This window comes from Onychostoma macrolepis, chromosome 13, assembly GCF_012432095.1.
Source record: "Onychostoma macrolepis isolate SWU-2019 chromosome 13, ASM1243209v1, whole genome shotgun sequence".
Lineage (NCBI taxonomy): Eukaryota > Metazoa > Chordata > Actinopteri > Cypriniformes > Cyprinidae > Onychostoma > Onychostoma macrolepis.
The window spans coordinates 8,675,247-8,695,518 of NC_081167.1; the positions used below are offsets into that span (position 1 = coordinate 8,675,247).

Here is a 20,272-nt window from a genome sequence, read left to right on the forward strand (position 1 = left end):
CTAAACATCACCAAACTTGAGACAGACCGAGTTTTATTGGTAAGCGTATGTCATACTTCTATTTGAAGTATATATTGCAGAGATGCTGGAGCCGAGGGCCCCTGTAGACCAGGTCCGGTCAGCACCAGTTCTTTGTTTAGATTGCTGGAACCAGGTGTTTAGATAATTCAGTCTGGCTCTGCTGTCTAAGAGCACGCATGTCACTCTTCCCAGCATCCTCCTGGGCCTGTTCTGAAGGCAAGGCTCACTTTATCCCTGAAAGTTGCCCCCAAAAGAGTGTGCAGGGCTGGGGAAATCATTTTCAAAGTTTATCTGTGGTAGCATATGGAATCTGCCACACAATGGGTATTGCAGACTCAGCTGTCCTCTATATTTTTAGTTACATTAAAAAAAAAAAAAAAATTTAAAAGATTATTTATTTATTAATTCATTTTTACTGTCACTTACCATCTAAACAGAAATTACACATTGTGTTTGTTCAGAAGCAATTTTAACATAAAATCTTGTAGGTTTCTTTCAAAAGTATTTTTTTATTTGTTTATTTTTAGACATCATTTAAGAATGGATTGAGTAAGAAGGGTCTCTGTGGATATGGTTAAAGAAGATGAAAAAAACAAAAACAACCTAGTACAGTAGAGGCCTGCTCACAATAATGCTAATAATAACAATGAAGTATTAATAAAGTCCACACCAATAGCTATTATTATACGGACACCGAGGGAAAAAATGTAGCCTACTTGACACCCAGTACAGTAATTTAGTGAGCAAAAATGAATGCAACTCTAATGAATGTATTATATTATTTCATTCACAGTATAATTTGGGTCTTCTAAATATATAGCTGCCTTTTAAATTTTAGCATGGGGTTTCTCGCATAAGGATGATCATATTTGGGAACCATTCAGTAAGCGACATTTTGGATGAAAACATGAAACCTGATTACATGACTGATGTTTCTCGCAGTCCTGCTATGTGTAACTTGAATTTGCATTTATTTAAAACATATTTTATGCAATGTGCATGCTTAAAATGTACTTTCAAAATTAATATTTGATTCTGGTTCGTCCCAGAGCAACGCTAGTCCTTGTCTGATGGGCTCTGGGGAAACATAACCCAACCTAATACAACACCGCCCCCTACCGGACCACAGCAGCACAACAGCGCATCTGAATTCTGATCTCTGACTGCCCTCTGTAGAACCAGTTTGGTCTAGCACAGATTGTGCAGACACTAAACGCTATTGAAACAGGCTATTATTCGAGATCAGATTCTGCATTAACCAGAGATTTATATACAAAACCAAGCAGCTATATAGCAATCCTAACTCGCGATGAAGATGTTTGATTTTTAAGTGCACCACTCAAGGGAACGCGCGAGGTAAATTTTTCAAAGCGCACATCATATTGAGTTCATTATGAATGAAGATCAACACACCATCGCGTAGAGACCAGGTGAAGAGAGATTTTTACAGTAAGTATCAATCTCCCAGTCACTTGCAGCTGTCTGTGACGGATTATTTTTGCACGCTGCTCTTAATAACCGCGTCTTGGATGAGATTAATAGTGCATTATATCCACATAATATATCCTGTATTCGCTTATCGGTGCATTTAGCATGAATTGCACTGGCTGCGCTCTTAATGTATTTCATATCTTGAATGCAATGTTTTTTAAATGAGAAGCAGCAGTAGCCTAAAGCCTGCCTCCATCGACAGTACGGTGGTACTGGCTGCTGTAGTTTTTCGCGGTGTCTCTCTCTCTCTCTGTAATTTTTTTTTTTTTTTTTTTTAAGGAACAGCAGAGGCTCAGCACACAAGGACAGGGAATAGGAATAAGACCAGGAACTGCTCCTTATTTGCGCCTGTCAGAGGACAGATATATTTCGTACATGACGCATTTGTAGAGAACAAACAGGTAAATATTGGCACGAGATATCGAGTTGATAAGCGCGCGATGCGATGCATGCGAATACGGCTCGAGCACACTGTACGCGACGCGCGCGACGAAACGACAGCGTTCTCATTATAAAACTCGAAGCTGAACGCAGCTCGCTTGCAGATGCGTTGATTACAACAACAGCGTTCCAGCTGTGTCGCGTCGCGTTGAAACGCATCACTCGCTTGCGATGTTTTACTGTATGTAAATGCAACGAGGTAAAAACAAAATGGGGTTGAGTTGATGTGGGAGGAGCGGGGTTAAAAACCAAGATTATGAAATTTGTGCACGACCTAATGTGTTTGTAATACAAACATGTCCGTGTTTTGCGTGCGTTTAATAGAAAAGCAGTGAAGTTAAGGCGAGGCCTTTGATCGTACGCTTTGAATCGCGGATTTGGCGATGGCCTTGCGATCACGTACCGCATCCTGACTGAATATAATGGTGTTAACGTGCTGTTGCTGGCAGGAGGCGGGTCTTTTGTCACACATATTTGAGGCGAAACTTTTTATAGCGGGAGGAATCGCGCTCCGTGTTTATGAATGCCCGCTGTTTATCTTAAAACAAGCGCTGCGCCTTTAATTCGCGATGGCAGTGCGGGGTCGCTGCAGAGACGCGCTGCTTCACAGCCATTCGCAGACCCTGGGTCATGTTTGTGTAATTAGGCGAAATTGTGTGGTTTTCATGCCTTCTTTTAGTCGACTAAATAAACAAATATATAAAAACTGTGTGTAATGGTCAACATAAATAAATACCTTGCAGCATGCAGTGCTTATAAACGATTTTTTTTTTAATCAAATCTCATGAAATATGTGAAGAACGTGTCCTGGACACGTCACATCTCATCCATCAAAAAAAAAAAAAAAATCCAAATAAATAACTAAGCTTTTTTTTTATTGACCACCAAGATGCACATTGTCCTGCCAATTACATAGCTATTTACCAAATAAATATGAAATAAACTACTGATTGGACAGTGAGACAAACACAGAAATGGTATTATGGTATTAATTTATATGGCTATCTTTCTCCAGTTTATGTCAGTCTCTCTGTATCTTACCTCTTTGTTGCTGTTTTTAACTGGGGACTTTTAACTTTTTTATTTAACGCTTACCTGGGGCACTTTTAACCATTAAAAAAATATGCTTAACATATAATGATAATTAATGTATGAATATAATTAACAATGGTCCTTTTTCCCATTTCCGGGTTTCTCAGCAGCAGAAGTCCTCATAGTTAGGTTAACTTAAAGAGAAGTGAATGGGAGAGTACCACAAAAAACATTTTTTTTGCATTCCCACTTACTCAGATAGCAAAAGAAGAACTCCATGATAGAGTTTTCATGACTTTTAAAAAAAGGGGGGGGAAATGAGAGAGACTAATAACGGCAGTCAGTTGAGAAAACAATGTTAAATTTACAGTACCTCTCATAGACGCTGCATTAGAAACACCCTTGCATTAACGTTAACTAGTTTTTTTTTTATGCAAAGGTGATATAATACAAAGTATAGTGTTATAAATGTACATGCATATTTAAAAAAAATCAGAATACAAAAAAACTTTCAAGGTTAAATGCGTCATCAGTCTTGTGAAACGGGTGTTGCATTGTCGAACAACAATATAAAATGCGGGAAACTATTAATTGGTTTTTCTACAATTAATTGTATTACAAATCCTACAGTTGGAAAATACTGTAAATTGATAAAACTGTTCGGCGTGATGACGTTGAATGTCTCCGACAGCGCCTGTAGTCCCATTTAGCAACTTGTTAGCAACCGTCTTTTTAAACGTAACAGTTTAAAAAAATCACGAGTGGGGTGTAACTGGTGTGTTTTATGTCGTAGAATAAAACGTGAAAGTATCTTGTGCCCGTGTGAACCACGGACCTTATTTAAAGGATTTAACCAAAATCCCATTCAAAAAACCCATTGACTCCTGGGACGATGGAACCGAAAGCGCTAAAATGCACTCGCTTCCGGGTTTTTGCCTACAAATTGACGTCATAGTTCCACAAAATACGTTCCATTATAAGCATAGTACATAGCACAGAGTCTTCTTTAAAAGGCTATGCGATAGGCTGCAGGCATACGCTAAATGTTTGCGTCAAAACTAAAGTATACCTTAAACTTAAGTATTCATACCTATTTGTATTCACAAGATGGCGCCAAGGCTGCGTCTGAAATCGCATACTCTCTAGAGTAGGTACTCACTTTGAATAAGTAATTACTTTGTGGCCGCTAAAATGTACATTCTATATAGCATGGATTTAATTCTGAATAGTATGTGTATAGAATGAATGTAATCTAGACGTACTACATTCGCCATGTTGTCGTTATCACATGACCTAGCAGCATCAATTGAGTCGCTTCACTGCCATTTACAAACCTTCAGAATCTTGCTGGGAGCAGTAGGTCATCCTGGTATTTTTGCCTACTCTTTTATGAGTACTGTGAAACAAACAGGATATGACATAGCCCTCGGGATTACAACAAATATTACAATTTTGAAGATGTGTAAATATTCCATCTTCTCCGCTTTCCCACGACACTCCATACCTGCAGCTTTGAAGTTCGTGTTCTTTGATTTTAGGCAAGTGATCAATATGTGACATTTAGATTTTAGTTTTTTTTTTTTGGTTATACATCTTATGCAAATTTGCTGAACTGAGTTAACCAAATTTGAACTTTTTGTGTGTCATCAAAAGTCACTAAATTGTGGCCAAAAAGCTGTAACTTTTTAATATGCCTTCGTATTAGCTTTGTTCTTGTGCTAATTTAGTCATTAACATGGATAAGAGCGTGTCTGTGATCATCATCTGTTGAAGCAGATGGAGGCTGTTGAGTTTACATTCAGAGATGTTAATGAATGAATCATTTTGTCTTGATTCCTCTGTAGGTACTCCATCCAGTGGCACTGTGAGTCAAGAGGAGGTGGGTCACATGATGTTTTGATTACGAGGATTGTTGCCTTGATCATAAGATGACGATGGAAGAAACATTTGATTTTTCTCCACAGAAAAGGCAGGATGTCAGCCAGAGGAGGAAAGAAAAAGATCACCAAGCTGTCTCGTTCTGCCCGGGCAGGAGTCATTTTTCCTGTCGGGAGGATGATGCGTTACTTGCGCACAGGAACCCATAAGTATCGCATCGGCATGGGCGCCCCCGTCTACATGGCAGCTGTCATTGAGTACTTAGCAGGTGGGAATCCAGATTCTCCTTTGTTGTGGAATGAAATCATGTTTTACCAAAAAATCTTTTGTCATCATGCAATCGTTTAATTGTATTAGTGTTTTTGAGAATCTCTGTTGCACTGATGTTTTTGTAGCTGAGATCTTGGAGTTGGCTGGAAACGCAGCAAGAGATAACAAGAAGGGGAGAATCACTCCAAGACACATCAAGCTGGCTGTGGCCAATGACGAAGAACTCAACCAGGTAATGAATTACATGTTAAATAGACTGAGGTCGGGTAGGGTTAATGTTTAGCGCACTCTTTGTGTCTAAAAACAACTCGCTGTTTTTTGTTTTTGCTGTAGACTACCATGGCACCTTTGCTTGAGTAGTCCACTTTTATACTAGTTAGGCTACACAACCTTATTATATCCACTACTGGTCAAAAGTTTAGAATAATGTTTTTTTAATGTTTTTGAAAAATCTCTTATGCTCACCTAAGCTGCATTTATTTGATCAAAAATACAGTAAAAACAGTAATATTGCGAAATATTATTAGTTAAAAACTGTTTTCCATTTTAATCATTTTAAAATGTAATTTATTCCTGTGATGCAAAGTAATATGCTAATTTGCTTTTCAAGAAACATTTATTGTTATTAATGTTAAAGTTTTTACTGTTTAATATTTTTGTGAAAACGTGATTTTTTTTTTTTCAGGATTCTTTGAATAGAAAGTTGAAAAGGAAAATATTGATTTGAAATACAAGTATTAATTTCTTCTTAATAAATAAATCTGTCTTCAAACATTTATAAAGCAGTCCTTTCAAAATTGATAATAGTAAGAAATGTTTCTTGAGCAGCAAATCAACGTATTAGAATGATTTCTGAAGGATTCTCAAGGACACTGAAGACTGGACATTTCAGCTTTGCATCACAGGACAAAAAAATACATTAAATTACAATAACATTCCCATAATATTACAGATTTTACTGTGTTTATGATCAAATAAATGCAGCTTTGGAAAGCATAAGCATATGCATTAACCAATATGAATTATTCTAGTTTTTTGACTGGTAATGTTTTAGGATCTGCATTTTGACAATTTATAGTCCTTGTAGGAACGCCATTAATGAGTTCGTTTTTCTGTATTATTGAATAGTTGCTCAGAGGGGTGACCATATCAAATGGTGGCGTTCTGCCTCGCATCCATCCTGAGCTGCTCTCCAAGAAGAGAGGAGGCAGGGTGAAGGTGGAGACTCAGGTGACCGTTCCAGAGAAGAGGGTGAACCGGAAACCCATCAAGAAACCCAGCAAAAAGAGCAAAGGAAAACCAGGCCGCAAACCCAAAGTGCGTGCAGTGTCATACATATGTTGCTCTGGTACCCTGTTTGTCTGTGAGAATACTAAAAATGCTTCTTTCATGCAGAAAAGCACAGAGAATGACAAAGAGGCAGATGCCAACACAACAGTGGAAGATGGACCAGGAGAGGGATTTACTATTCTCTCTGCGAAAAGCTTGTTCCTTGGACAAAAGGTGGAAATAGCTGTGCTTATCACACATTACCAAGAATTCGTTATTTTTCAACTTATTTTAACACTTAGAGCACACATTATAAAGTTTATATACCTTCGAATGCAAGGAACATTTAGTAATGTACCTACATATATTTTTCACTTTTAATTGTTACAGGCTTGGACTAAACAAATAAATAGGTGCCATTATCTTAGACAGCAGGGTGGTCGTTGACAAATATAAAGCTGATATATTTGATAATATAATACTTATTTTACATAGTATTGATTAAAAGTGAAAATTTGATTTTAAAAATCTAGGGCTTCAGTATACAAAACTTGAGAAATTATAATAAAAAAATTAATTAGAATAAATTATAAATAAATATATAAATAATAATTATAAAATTTCAAAATGTGTAAGTATACAACAATTTATTTTACATAATATTTATTAAAATAATTAAAAATGAATTTGAAAAATAATTTGAATTTGATTTAAAAAAAAAAAAAATCAGTAAAATAAAAATTAATACATTTATACGGAATCATTTTACAGAATCTTTAAACGACTACAATAATTAAGAGGAGGGACAGGATTCTCAGCGCTATCAAAGTAAATGATATTAGCCTTGGCAACCCCTAAATGTTATCAACTAAAATTCAAATTTGCCACGCAAGTCACCCCTCAAAATCATCACAATATTTACAGTTTGGATTAATTTTATATCGGAAGTAAAATCATGTATTGTGAATATATATATATATCTGCTCATTTTTATGGTAGCAGTGCTAATACACTGGTGATTTAAAACTTAATGCAATAATGAGTTAACTGTGGTTTGTTTATCAGCTGTCCCTTACGGAGAGTGAAATCAGCAAAATCGGCACGATCAAAGTGGAGGGAATCATCAATCCCACAAACGCAGAGATTGATCTGAAAGAGGGAATCGGTCAGTGCATAATGCTGCTGTCAGCTATTATTAAATTATTGTCAATTACATTTGCTAAATGGTAAAATGCTAGATTTGTGTAGCAAGTGTCAGTTTGCCTGTATATTGAAATATGTGGCAAAAGCTAATGTATTTTCTGTGCTGTAACACAGGTAACGCTCTGGAGAAAGCAGGAGGAAAAGATTTCCTAGAGACAGTCAAGGAGCTGAGAAAAAGCCAGGGTCCTTTGGAGGTCGCATCAGGTTGAAGTCTCATTTCTTGACAGAAAGCAGACTCGAATTAGTGTGTGTGCTCTAGCAATGTTCAAAGGGGCAGGAAATGACCTTGTTAAATATTTTAATATAGAAAAAAAGTATAGCCGTCATGGAAACCTAGTAATACTAGGGATTTTTAGGATCATTTATGTGCCTGGAAAAGTCAAGGAAATTAGCTAAATCTTGAGGAGTAATTGAAGATTTTTATAGCTTGGAGACATCTGTACACTAAGAAGTGTGCTACAAAGATTGTTACCTGACATACCATGGAAAATCAGCCCAAAACAAGGACTCGTTACCCTCAGTCCTTTGATTCTTTGATCAAAAAGTGTGGAAGCTTTAAAAGTAAAACAAGAAAGCGGGAAGAAATCCCCTGTAGATACTGAAGTAAGACGTTTCTGTTTGTTACTGCTGTTGTGACTGGAGCGTTTCTTATTCCCTCTGCTCTGCAGTGGCTGTGAGCCAAGCCAATGGGATGGCAGCACGTTTCATCATCCATTGTCACGTTCCTCAGTGGGGTTCAGAGAAGTGCGAAGATCAGCTCGAGAAAACAGTCAAGAACTGTCTGTCTGCTGCCGAGGAGAAGAAGCTCAAGTCGGTGGCCTTCCCTTCGCTACCTGCCGGACGGTGAGCATCACAATCATGGATAGTGAACTAGATTTGAAGTTCATACACTGCATGGCTGTTTCGATGCAAATGTGGTGAGAAATACACTGAACAAAATTATAAACGCAAACACTTGTTTTTGCCCCCATTTTTCATGAGCTGAACTCAAAGATCTAAGACTTTTTCTATGTACACAAAAGGCCCATTTCTCTCAAATATTGTTCACAAATCTGTCTAAATCTGTGTTAGTGAGCACTTCTCCTTTGCCGAGATACTCCATCCACCTCACAGGTGTGGCATATCAGGATGCTGATTAGACAGCATGATTATTGCACAGGTGTGCCTTAGGCTGGCCACAATAAAAGGCCACTCTAAAATGTGCAGTTTTACTGTATTGGAGGGGTCCGGGGGGGGGTCCGAAAACCAGTCAGTATCTGGTGTGACCACCATTTGCCTCACGCAGTGCAACTCATCTCCTTCGCATAGAGTTGATCAGGTTGTTGATTGTAGCCTGTGGAATGTTGGTCCACTCCTCTTCAATGGCTGTGCGAAGTTGCTGGATATTGGCAGGAACTGGAACACACTGTCGTATACGGCGACCCAGAGCATCTCAAACATGCTCAATGGGTGACATGTCCGGTGAGTATGCTGGCTGTGCAAGAACTGGGGTGTTTTCAGCTTCCAGGAATTGTGTACAGATCCTTGCAACATGGGGCTGTGCATTATCACGCTGCGACATGAGGTGATGGTCGTGGATGAATGGCACAACAAGATCTTGTCACGGTATCTCTGTGCATTCAAAATGGCATCAATAAAACGCACTTGTGTTCGTTGTCCATAACATACGCCTGCCCATACCATAACCCCACCGCCACCATGGGCCACTCGAAAGTGCCAGACGCCATCGAATGTGAGCATTTGCCCACTCAAGTCGGTTACGACGACGAACTGCAGTCAGGTCGAGACCCTGATGAGGAGGACGAGCATGCAGATGAGCTTCCCTGAGACTGTTTCTGACAGTTTGTGCAGAAATTATTTTGTTTATGCAAACCGATTGTTGCAGCAGCTGTCCGGGTGGCTGGTCTCAGACGATCTTGGAGGTGAAGATGCTGGATATGGAGGTCCTGGGCTGGTGTGGTTACACGTGGTCTGCGGTTGTGAGGCCGGTTGGATGTACTGCCAAATTCTCTGAAACGCCTTTGGAGACGGCTTACGGTAGAGAAATGAACATTCAATTCCCGGGCAGCAGCTCTGGTGGACATTCCTGCAGTCAGCATGCCAATTGCACGCTCCCTCAAAACTTGCGACATCTGTAGCATTGTGCTGTGTGATAAAACTGCACATTTTAGAGTGGCCTTTTATTGTGGCCAGCCTAAGGCACACCTATGCAATAATCATGCTGTCTAATCAGCATCTTGATATGCCACACCTGTGAGGTGGATGGAGTATCTCGGCAAAGGAGAAGTGCTCACTAACACAGATTTAGACAGATTTGTGAACAATATTTGAGAGAAATAGGCCTTTTGTGTACATAGAAAAAGTCTTAGATCTTTGAGTTCAGCTCATGAAAAATGGGGGCAAAAACAAAAGTGTTGCATTTATAATTTTGTTCAGTGTAGTTCCTAGAAACCAGAAATCATCTCACATCTTTGATTTTTGTTTCCTCAGAAATGGTTTCCCAAAGCAGACAGCAGCCCAGCTAATACTGAAGGCCATTTCAAACCATTTTGTCTCAGCAACCACCTCCTCCCTGAAGAACATTTACTTTGTTCTGTTTGACAGCGAGAGCATTGGGATATACCTGCAGGAGATGGCAAAGATGGACGCCAAGTGATGTTGAGTCGTGGGTTTGATTTCTTTTGAAAGTGTAACGCCTCTATGCAGCTCTGTTTTAGCTTTGCTTTGACTGGTTTTGTCAGCCTCGACGTCGTGGGAAGGTGAAACGAGTTGAACGTGAGCTTTAGCGGAGAGTGCATCCAGGCTAGTAGGAGCATACTAAGTGGAGTGTAGTGCAGCTTGGTGAAAGATGTTGTAGGTATATGTTTTTGACAACAGATTATTTGAAGGTGTTTAAACAAGGATATTTGTGAGTGATGTACTGTACACATTTATGTTTCACTGTTCTCCTTTAAAGAAAAGACATTCATTTAGACTAGATCAACTTAATCTTCATTGTTTGCCATTTTTATCCTTAGAATGACCTTGTTTTTACATTCCATGTTCAGAGTTGAACTTTTGACCGTTGTTTTTGACTAGATATCATGTGTGGTTTCTGACCGTTTTGGGTTATCAAAAAAAAAAAAGTGTTTCTTGTTCTGCTTTGAAATAAAAAATGTTTTACACCACAGGTTGAGCTCTCTTTTTCCATACAAGTTTCCATTCATATACAACTTCACCCAAAAATGAATTCATTTACTCATCCTCGTGTCGTTCCAAACCTTTATGGCTTTCTTTCTTCTGCAGAACATGAAAGATATCTTGAATAATGTTGGCAACCAAACAGTGTCGGTTCCCTTTGCTTCCAGTGTACGGACAAAAAACACACTATCTGTGTTCCACAGAGGAAAGTAACTCATATATGTTTGTAATAACATGAAGGTGAGGAAAATCCCTTATCCCTTTGAATTTTCAAAACTTTTCAGCATTTATTCAGTCACGTTCTTCCAAACCCCCATTTTATTTCATTATGTCTATGGGTAAAACTGGGTTAAGGCTAGAAGGGCGACAGCTAGGCTATACTGGGCATGTCTACATCAATACAGTGTAATTTTTGTCACACTGTACAACTATTTTTGCATTATTGCAAAGGTTAGGGTTGGGCTAGGTGTAGATGTTAATAAAACTCAATCTAATAGGTAGAAAATTAAATTTCATTGTTAGTTTCCGGTCGGTGCTGTATCCCTTCTAGCCTAAGCCACAACCGTAAAACTTTGCACTACAAACCACTGTGTTCATATTTAGAATAACACGCTGAAATAATACAGTAAGACACCACTTTGCAAAAACAAGCAGCAAATCGAGCTGTTTTGTACAGTCAAAAATAAGCTGTAAGCGGACCGGAAGCCTCGCACACAAAATTTACAAATGGCGCGCCCGCGCTTACAGGAAAAATAAGGTGCATAGGAACAGACCTAACGTTACTTGGAAAAAGTTACCTTTGCTGGAAACTCCAATTTCATTTTCTCTGATGTTTCTCGAAAGATTAGATGCATCAGATGTCATCAGTCTCACTAGTCACATGACATATGGATTACTTTAGCTTTTTTGATGAGCTTGGCGGTATAAAATCAACCTCCAGTGTAGATTAAAGGGATAGATCTGCACAAAAATGGAAATTGTCATCGTTTACATACCCTCATGTCATTCCAAACCTGACTTTGCAGGTAACCAATGATACCAATGATTTCCACTGTACGGACAAAAAAACAAACAGAAAAAACATTTCTTAACATTTCTTCAGGTCTGGAAGGTCTGGAAGGGTGAATGAATAGCAGAATTTTCATTTTTGGCCGAACTTCATTCTCCTCTTTGGGTCTTAGCCTCCTAAATTATTCTAATTAAATAAAGCACACAGGATTAGGATATTTTACCGTATATTTATTACATTGTAAAAAGTACATTAACTTTTATTCATATATATATACAGATTATTTTCACTGAATCACTTGTTGACTACAGAATTAGTTCCTGATGTATCTAAGAATGCAGTACAACAAGTGCACATACAAAGAAAAGAAAACGTCCATCTGTCCACAGCCACCTCTTAGGTTTGTGATGGTGTGATCACTGATCTGCTGTCACTGCAGGTGACAATCTACATTAAATTACAGCATCATTCCTCGACGAACCTACAGTCTCGGTACTGATCCAAACATAGCATAAGTCTCAGGTCAAACGCTGATCGCTAAATGCACTTGAGCTGCTCGTGGGTGGTCTTGGCTGATGGAAGGAGGTGCAGGTCTGAGAGCTATTAGTGAATTTTATAGCTCTCTTCTGAGATTTACTTCTCATGAAGCATTCATTAATTCATACCAAACTAAAAGCGGTCTGTAAACTTCCAGAGCCGAGATCACCACAATAAAGGGATACAGTTAATAGAAAGAAACATATATTTGGAAGAAATTATGTATTTTACAGGAGAAATTCTTGAAAGGGAAAGCTACAAAGAGCAGAAGTGCCTCAGCGATACAACATAAACACGAGCAACAAAGCCACCTCTCTTTAAGACAACTTGCGAATAAAAATACCCATCAAACTAAAATAAAACCTGACGGAGTTTAGCTGGTTGGTTTAGTTGAAAACATCAGCAAGGTGTCTGGAATGTTGTAGAGATGCACGATAATTACGTGGCGTCATCAAAACAAGCCATATTTCATTGTTTTTAACCAAAGAACTGGACAGAGAAAGGGACAGTTCACCCAAAAATGCACATTCGGTCATCATTGTCTCGCCCTCATGTTCTTCCAAACCTGAAAGACTTTCCTTCTGTGGAACATCAAAGATGTTTAAAGAAATATTCTGGTCCATACAATAGAAAGTCAATTGGTGACAATGTTGTTTGGTTTCCTACTTTCTACAGAAGGTCCACAGAAGAAAGAAATTCATACATATTTGAAATGACGTGAGGGTGAGTAAATGATGACAGAATTTTGATGTTTGGGTGAACTATGCTTTTAATTTTCTTACTAATGAACCATGAATGGCAAACATTACATGGCTACATCTCTGACTGTTTTCTCTGGAGCGATTTACGGCAAAACTATATAATTAAAGTGTAAAAGCCACAATAAGAAACAATATGAATTGTCAAAATAAATTATGTTTTCTTCATTATACTGTACAGTTTTATTTAGCTGGAGCGGTGATAAAAGCTTCAACGCTAATGTAGTTTTTTTACGGTTTCATTAGCTGGACCCAGTGTGCGGTACCCACTACCCATCAGCCATTCTCTGTGATCACTGCCTGAGTAATAACTGAGTACTGATACATTAAAATCTGCTCTGACAGGTGAAGTTAACCTAACTGACCGAAATCCAGTCCCATCAATAATGATCTGTCCTCCAGGGTGGCACCTTCCTGTTTTGAATAAATACATCTCATCTATGTAACATCTCTAACTGAATGACATTCAAATCCAAGCGGTTTGGGAGTTGCTTTGATGTTTGAAAAGCGGAGAGGCAACCATGCATGTCAATGTCCTCTCACGCGCTCTTGTTCCAGGTCCTGCTGTTACATAATTTAATAGTGTGGGCTACAGCGAGTGCACACGTGCAGGAGAACAGTCAAATCAGATGCTTCTCTTTCAGACGCGGCGGCACTCTTTGGGCTGATGTTTGAGGGGCGGGTCAGTCGGTGGTGGGCCGAGGCAGCAGGGGCACGGGTGAGGTTGCCTCTATGAGAGCTGGGTTCAGAATGATTGGCAGGGACATCGGCGGGACGCCCACTTGCAGCGGAGAGGCGAGGGGCTGCAGGATGAGCGGAGACTGGCCCAGAGGCGGCGGCGGGGACACAGGAGGACTCATCTTTACTGGAGTGGGCATCGGAGGTGTTGAGGGAGGAACTGGAGATGATCTGTCTGATCCTGCACAGAGGGAAGAAAGCAGAAAAGTTCACAAATTTGACAATTTTCATTGAAAAAAAAAAAAAAACTATTGTAAATAAATACTGTTCTTTAGAATTTTCTATCCATTAAAGAGTCATAAATGTATCCGTTTCAACATACCAAACTGCCAATTATATTAAAAATAATTTTTTTATTTATTATTTATGCTCACCAAGGCTGCATATATTTGCTCAAATATAGTAAAAAAAAAACAGTCATTTTGTAAAATATTATAGCAATTTGAACTATAGCAATATAGCAACTGTTTTGTTTTGGAGTATATTGTAAAATGTAATGCATTTCTGTGATGAAAAGCTGAAATTATCATCATTTATTCAGTCACAGGATCCTTCAGAAATTATTCTAATATGTTGATTTACTGCTCAAGAAACATTTCTTATCATCAATGTTAAATAAACTGAATTTTGTTGAATTTTGTGCATTCAAAAGTTTGGAATAAGAAAAAAAAAGAAAACTTAATTTTATTTGGCAAGAATGCATTAAATTGATCAAATGTGCCAGTAAAGACATTAATAATATTACAAAAAAAGAAAATAAATAATGAAAACAAAAAAAAAAAAAAAAAAATCTATCATCTATCAAAAAAGTACGCTGTAAAAAATATTCATTTAAAAAAAAAAAACCCACTCCTATTCAATATATTAAATGTGTCTAAATGATGCTTACGATCACCGTTGGCACTAGGTGTGGGTGTATCCTGAGGTGACGCGGGTCTGCTGGGGATGTTTGGCTCTGCGGGGGCAGCTGGCACTGATGAGGGGGCTGGCACAGGGGGAGAGGCTGAGGTAACGGCAGCAGGCGGTGGGACAGGCTCCACAGGAATATTACACACAGGTTCTGCATAAAAAAATAAAAATAAAAAAACTGAGGATTTCAGCTAACCAAATCCAAACCTGTGTTGTACATGTTAAACTCAAATGTTAAATGTGAGTACTGTGTTTGAGTGCTCAGTACCTGGAATGACAGCCTGTTTGAAGAGCTCCTCCTTCAGACGGGGCAGGAAACAGTCAATTCTCTCCCAGGTGATTTCCCACAAATCTGAGTAGCCTGTGCGGGAGTCTGCGCTGTGAAAGATCCCTGCTGTGTCCATCACCAGCAGCATGTTCTTCAGAGACTCAGGGATGGCCTCCAGCTGTGCACCAAAGTCACACACACAGACTCATCAGTGCTCAGGATTTAATAACTTTTTTGCTGTAAATCTATGAACATCTTATCTAGGAGTGATTGATAGCAAAATAACATCACGATTTATTTCAGACAGGAACACAATTCACAATCTTATCAGTCTTCACTATGATTTTTCATATACCTTGATTCTTATTAAAGCTTCAAAAGTTCTTCAGTCAAGAGCAGTGTGTGTTTTTTTTTGTCTTTTGTTGTTTGATTAATATTAATCCAGACATATTAGCAGCTGCTGTCACTTTAAGACCCAATGCACAAATCCAATATACTGCCACGCATCTGAGTTTCTCCCAATCGTTTACGTTCATTTTTTTTTTTGAACAATATATTTATTACTTTTTTCAGTTTGCATATTACAGCAGATTACACAATAAGTAACAAACCTGTAACCACAGCAAACATTTTACACCCTATTCTCCCTCCCAGCACCCCATCCCCGAACAAAAGGGAAAAATAAAAAAATAAAAATAAAATAATAATAAATAAATACATAAAATAATTTAAATAAAAATAAAAACATTTAAAAAATAAAAATAAATTAATTAAAATTTTAAAGATATCTAAATCGAGTAAAGAGTGTTTCCCAAGTTTGTAAAGTAGATCATGATATTACCCTACTCCCTCAAATCTTGTTGTAGCAGGCTATCAACATTAACATTATGCCTTAAGAAATTAGTAAAAGGTCTCCAGACATCTTCAAACATGTTTTGTTTCTTTTTGACAATATATGTGATCTTTTCCATTGACATGTTTGACGCCATTTCTTTGATCCACTTTCCAACTCTTGGCTCATTGATATTTTTCCAATTAAGAGCAATTATTCGTTTGGCTTGTAAAATACACATTTCAATGAATCTGACCTCTTTGCTTTGTAAGATAGGACTGATAGGATATATACCCAGAATAAAAAGCTTAGGATCCAGTGGTAATTTCTTTGATAGAATTTGGTCAATCATATCTTGCCAAAAAGGTTTCACTTTCTCACATTCCCATATACAGTGGTACAGTGTACCTCTTGCCTCATTACACTTTATACAGGTATCAGGAATATTATCATTAAACTTGTGCAACATAACAGGAGTTATATATGTTCGCATCAGCCATTTATATTGTATGAGTTTCAAACTACTGTTGACTGTCTGTATCTGAGCCTTCTTGCATGCCTCATTCCAATCCTCTAGAGATATTTCATCATTTATATCTTCTTTCCATAATCTTAGTTTAGATTCTGAAGATTCGTTGGACCCAGATACAAACAATTCATACAAAGAGGAAATTAAACCTTTATCATAACAGTGACCTGTGATTGCGGCCTCTAATGGGGAGATGACAGGAATATCTAATGAATGATTTTGAGATGAGGATATAAAGCTTCTAAGTTGAAGATATTTGAAAAAAATGGGTCTTCGGAATGCCATATTTGGTTGATATTTCTGCAAAGGACATATATACTTCATCCTCATTGTACATGTCTTGCACTTTCCTTAACCCTTTTTCAACCCATATCCGAAATCCTGCATCACATTTCCCTGGTTTAAAATTAGCATTCCCCCAAATAGGACTGAAACGTGACCAGGAGGGGTTTATGTTCAAATATTTACAAGAATCAAACCAAATATTAATCATGTTCAATACAATAGGGTTGTCTGTGTTTTTTCTTAAGTATTTGCGATCTGCCGAATACAGGTATAAGTGCAATGGTAATCTTGGTTTAATAGAACATGCTTCCAACTCCATCCAAGCAGGAAGGTTTTCAGATGAAAAATAAAACATTATTGTACGCAATTGGGTTGCCCAATAATACCACTGGATGTTTGGACATTTAAGTCCTCCTCGATCAAATGGCAGGTATAATAAACGTAGACGTAGCCTGGGACGTTTATTTTGCCAAATAAAGTTAGTAAACAATTTCTTAATTCTAGCAAACAAAGACAAGGGAGGGGGTAGGGGAATATTTTGAAACAAATAGAGAAATTTTGGGAGTATATTCATTTTTAGGATATTTATCCTACCAATAATTGAGATGGGTAAAGATGTCCAGCGTTCTACTGATGAGGTAGTAGCTTCCAAAATTGGGTCATAATTTATTTGAGCAATCTTATTCACCTCATGAACAATTTTTATACCCAAATATGTAAAATTATCTGTTGAAAGAAGCACAATCGTTTACGTTCATTTAAGACACAACTGTGTTTGTGTGAACCTTGAGTGTGGTTGACAAAATATTGTTTGTTTTGACAGTTTAAGCACAACAAGATGTGAAAGAAATTTTGACGGCATTTTTGAAATCCCATGTAGTTCTAAATGTATTTCTTTCTTACAGTATCTCACAAAAATGAGTACATCCCTCAGGTTTCAGCAACCATTTTAGTATATCTTCCCAAGGGACAATACTATAGAAATGAAACTTGGATATATTTTAGAGTAGTCAATGCGCAGCTTGTGTAGCAGTACAAATTTACTGTCCTCTAAAAATAACTCAACATACAGCCATTATTGTCTAAATATCTGGCTACAAAAGTGCATACACCCTAAGTGATAAGAGTTATATGTCATTTAACCATGCAAAGCCACATGTCCTATTCATCATGTTCATGTTTTTGTCTGCTTTACAGGACCATACTAATTTGTTTATCTTGTATTAGAGCAGTTAAAATTTGGTGCTGAGTACAATTCTCTCATACTGACCACTGGATGTTCAACATGGCACCTCATGGCAAAGAACTCTGAGGATTTGAGAATCAGAATTGTCGCTCTCCACAAAGATGGCCTAGAAGTTACACCCTGAAATTGAGTGACAGTACAGTGGCATACAGAGGTTTTCCAAGACGGGTTTCACTCAGAACAGGCCTCGCAAGGGTTGCTCAAAGTTGAGACCTCGTGCTGTGCTTTAGGTGCAGAAACTGGCTTCAAAAACAGATGCACGAGTGCTGCCAGCATTGCTTTAGAGGTTGCAGAAGCCAGAAGGACAATCTGTCCAAGAGCATGAATTACTGTACACATGTCCTGTGGTCTGATGAGTCTAAGGTATACTTGTTTGGCTCAGATGGTGTCCAGCATGTGTGGTGACGCCCTGGTGAGGATTACCAAGAAAACTGTGTCTTGCCTACAGTCAAGCATGGTGGTGGTAGCATAATGGTCTGGGGCTGCATGAGTGCTGCTGGCATGGGGAGCAGCGGTTCATTGAGAGAAACATGGATTCCAACATGTACTGAGACATTCTGAAGTAGAAGATGATGCCCTCCCTTCAGAAAATGGGCCGAACGGCAGTTTTCATAATAACGACCCCAAACACACCGCCAAGATGACAACTGCCTTGCTGATGAAGCTGAAGGTGAAGGTGATGGAGTGGCCAAGTATGTCTCCAGACCTGAACCCTATTGAGCACATGTGGGGCATCCTCAAGCGGAAGGTGGAGAAGCACCATGTGTCTAACATCCAGCAGCCCCATGATGTCAGTATGGAGGAGAGGAACAGGATCCCAGCAACAATCTGTGCAGCTCTGGTGAACTCCATGCCCAGGAGGATTAAGGAAGATTAATCCATGCTTGATAACAATGGTGCCCCTACAAAATATTGACACTTTGGACACAGTTTTGACATGTCCACTTAGGGTGTACTCATTTTGTTGCCAGTTATTTGGACAATAATGTCTATATGTTGAGTTATTTTTAGAGGTCAGCAAATTTGTACTGCTATACAAACTGCACATTGACTACTCTAAAATATATCCAAGTTTCATTTCTATAGTATTGTCCCTTGAGAAGATATACTAAAATGGTTGCTGAAATCTGAGGGGTGTACTCATTTTTGTGAGTATGAAACAAAACTGTTACGAAACAAAAGAAAAAGCTAAAAAGAATTTTGAGCTGCTGTTTTCTACACATTAAAAATAGATGTTTACTGTCAAGTTTCAGAAAAGAAAACAATTATCATAAAATGCATCCATGTGAGTTCTGCAGAATCTGCACTATTTTCCAAATCAATACTACACCTTTGTGTGAGCAATACACTGAAATCTTAGTCATTGTTAATATAATACAGGTTTGGGATGACATGAAGGTAAAATGATGAGAACATGTTGGGGTGTATAATTTCCTTTAAGTCAATACAGGTGATTCTTGCTATCTGAGAGCATCTTACCAGAAGGTCGCTGGAACCGGCGTGCATGTACTTATCCATGAAGTCTAAAATGGTGAGCCAGAGGGCGGCAAATGTGGGAAGAGAGAGCAGAGGAGAGAGATGCTGCAGGAACACCTGAGGAGACAAAGACACTTACAATCACTCTTTAAATAAGGTTGAAGTTATTAGGATTAATGAGCAAAGAAGTCCAAGGCCAGACCTTAGAAAGCAGTGTGCAGGCCCTCATCCTGGTCTCCTCCATGCCTCCCACATCAGCTGGACTGATGTTGTCTAGGAGTTTTGTAAGCAGAGGAAACAGGACCTGAAAAAAGACAGAAATCACCATCATTTCTCAGTTTTACATATTACATAGTTTCGTAAAAATGAAAATGCATGTTAAACTAACACTATATAGCCAAATAGAACTAGTTTACCTTGTTGAAGCAGGACTCCCACTCCACTGCATCCAAAGTTTGTAGATCATGTACAAGAAGTGCCCTTTGTAGGTAGGTGAGAGCTTGCATGCGGACTTGCCTCCGTGCATCACAGCACAACCAAGCCATACCTACAAGGCCAAAACGCACAAGTTATAGAGCATCTCTGAACATACACCTCCTTAATAGCGATAGTTCACCCAAAAATGAAAATTCTATCATTTACTTTCTTACCTGTAAGACTTTCGTTCATCTTCAGAACACAAATGAAGATAATTATAATGAAATCTGAAAGATGTCTGTCCTTTCATTGACAGTCTACAACTACCAATCTGACACTTCACAAAGTTCATACAGAGATCGTAAAACTAATCTATATGAATTTGGACAAAATTTTCACTATCACTTTATATAATGAAGAGACTTAATTTAGGCTTTTTTTAAATTTATTTTTGGCATTTTTGCCTTTATTTGACAGGACAGT

General features: G+C 38.3%; 2 protein-coding genes across 7 annotated transcripts in view; one reads left to right on the forward strand and one right to left on the reverse strand.

Annotated features, from left to right (window-relative positions):
* The first annotated feature begins 1,182 nt into the window (after positions 1 to 1,182).
* LOC131552607 (core histone macro-H2A.2) lies at positions 1,183 to 10,774 on the forward strand. 4 transcript variants are annotated; one of them, XM_058796499.1, is made up of 11 exons: positions 1,183 to 1,470; positions 1,792 to 1,913; positions 4,830 to 4,864; positions 4,950 to 5,131; positions 5,259 to 5,365; positions 6,262 to 6,450; positions 6,529 to 6,636; positions 7,468 to 7,567; positions 7,720 to 7,809; positions 8,274 to 8,448; positions 10,096 to 10,774. In XM_058796499.1, exons 4-11 carry the CDS (start codon positions 4,960 to 4,962, stop codon positions 10,259 to 10,261), a joined length of 1,107 nt encoding a protein of 368 aa, XP_058652482.1. In that variant the 5' UTR covers positions 1,183 to 1,470; positions 1,792 to 1,913; positions 4,830 to 4,864; positions 4,950 to 4,959; the 3' UTR covers positions 10,262 to 10,774. The 4 variants fall into 4 exon arrangements, with proteins under 4 accessions (XP_058652482.1, XP_058652483.1, XP_058652485.1 ...); XM_058796500.1 differs by lacking the exon at positions 1,792 to 1,913; XM_058796502.1 differs by lacking the exons at positions 1,183 to 1,470; positions 1,792 to 1,913 and adding an exon at positions 2,036 to 2,152.
* A 1,231-nt stretch (positions 10,775 to 12,005) lies between these two features.
* Positions 12,006 to 20,272, reverse strand: part of gbf1 (golgi brefeldin A resistant guanine nucleotide exchange factor 1) — a 90,847-nt gene continuing 82,580 nt past the window's right edge. For all 3 annotated transcript variants that reach the window (XM_058794840.1, XM_058794839.1, XM_058794841.1), the window contains 6 exons: positions 19,789 to 19,919; positions 19,575 to 19,676; positions 19,376 to 19,489; positions 15,005 to 15,182; positions 14,717 to 14,887; positions 12,006 to 14,008 (listed from right to left, as the gene is read on the reverse strand). In XM_058794840.1, the coding sequence (XP_058650823.1) occupies positions 13,773 to 14,008; positions 14,717 to 14,887; positions 15,005 to 15,182; positions 19,376 to 19,489; positions 19,575 to 19,676; positions 19,789 to 19,919 (932 nt within the window). In that variant the 3' untranslated portion in view covers positions 12,006 to 13,772. The remainder of the gene's footprint in view (positions 14,009 to 14,716; positions 14,888 to 15,004; positions 15,183 to 19,375; positions 19,490 to 19,574; positions 19,677 to 19,788; positions 19,920 to 20,272) is intronic.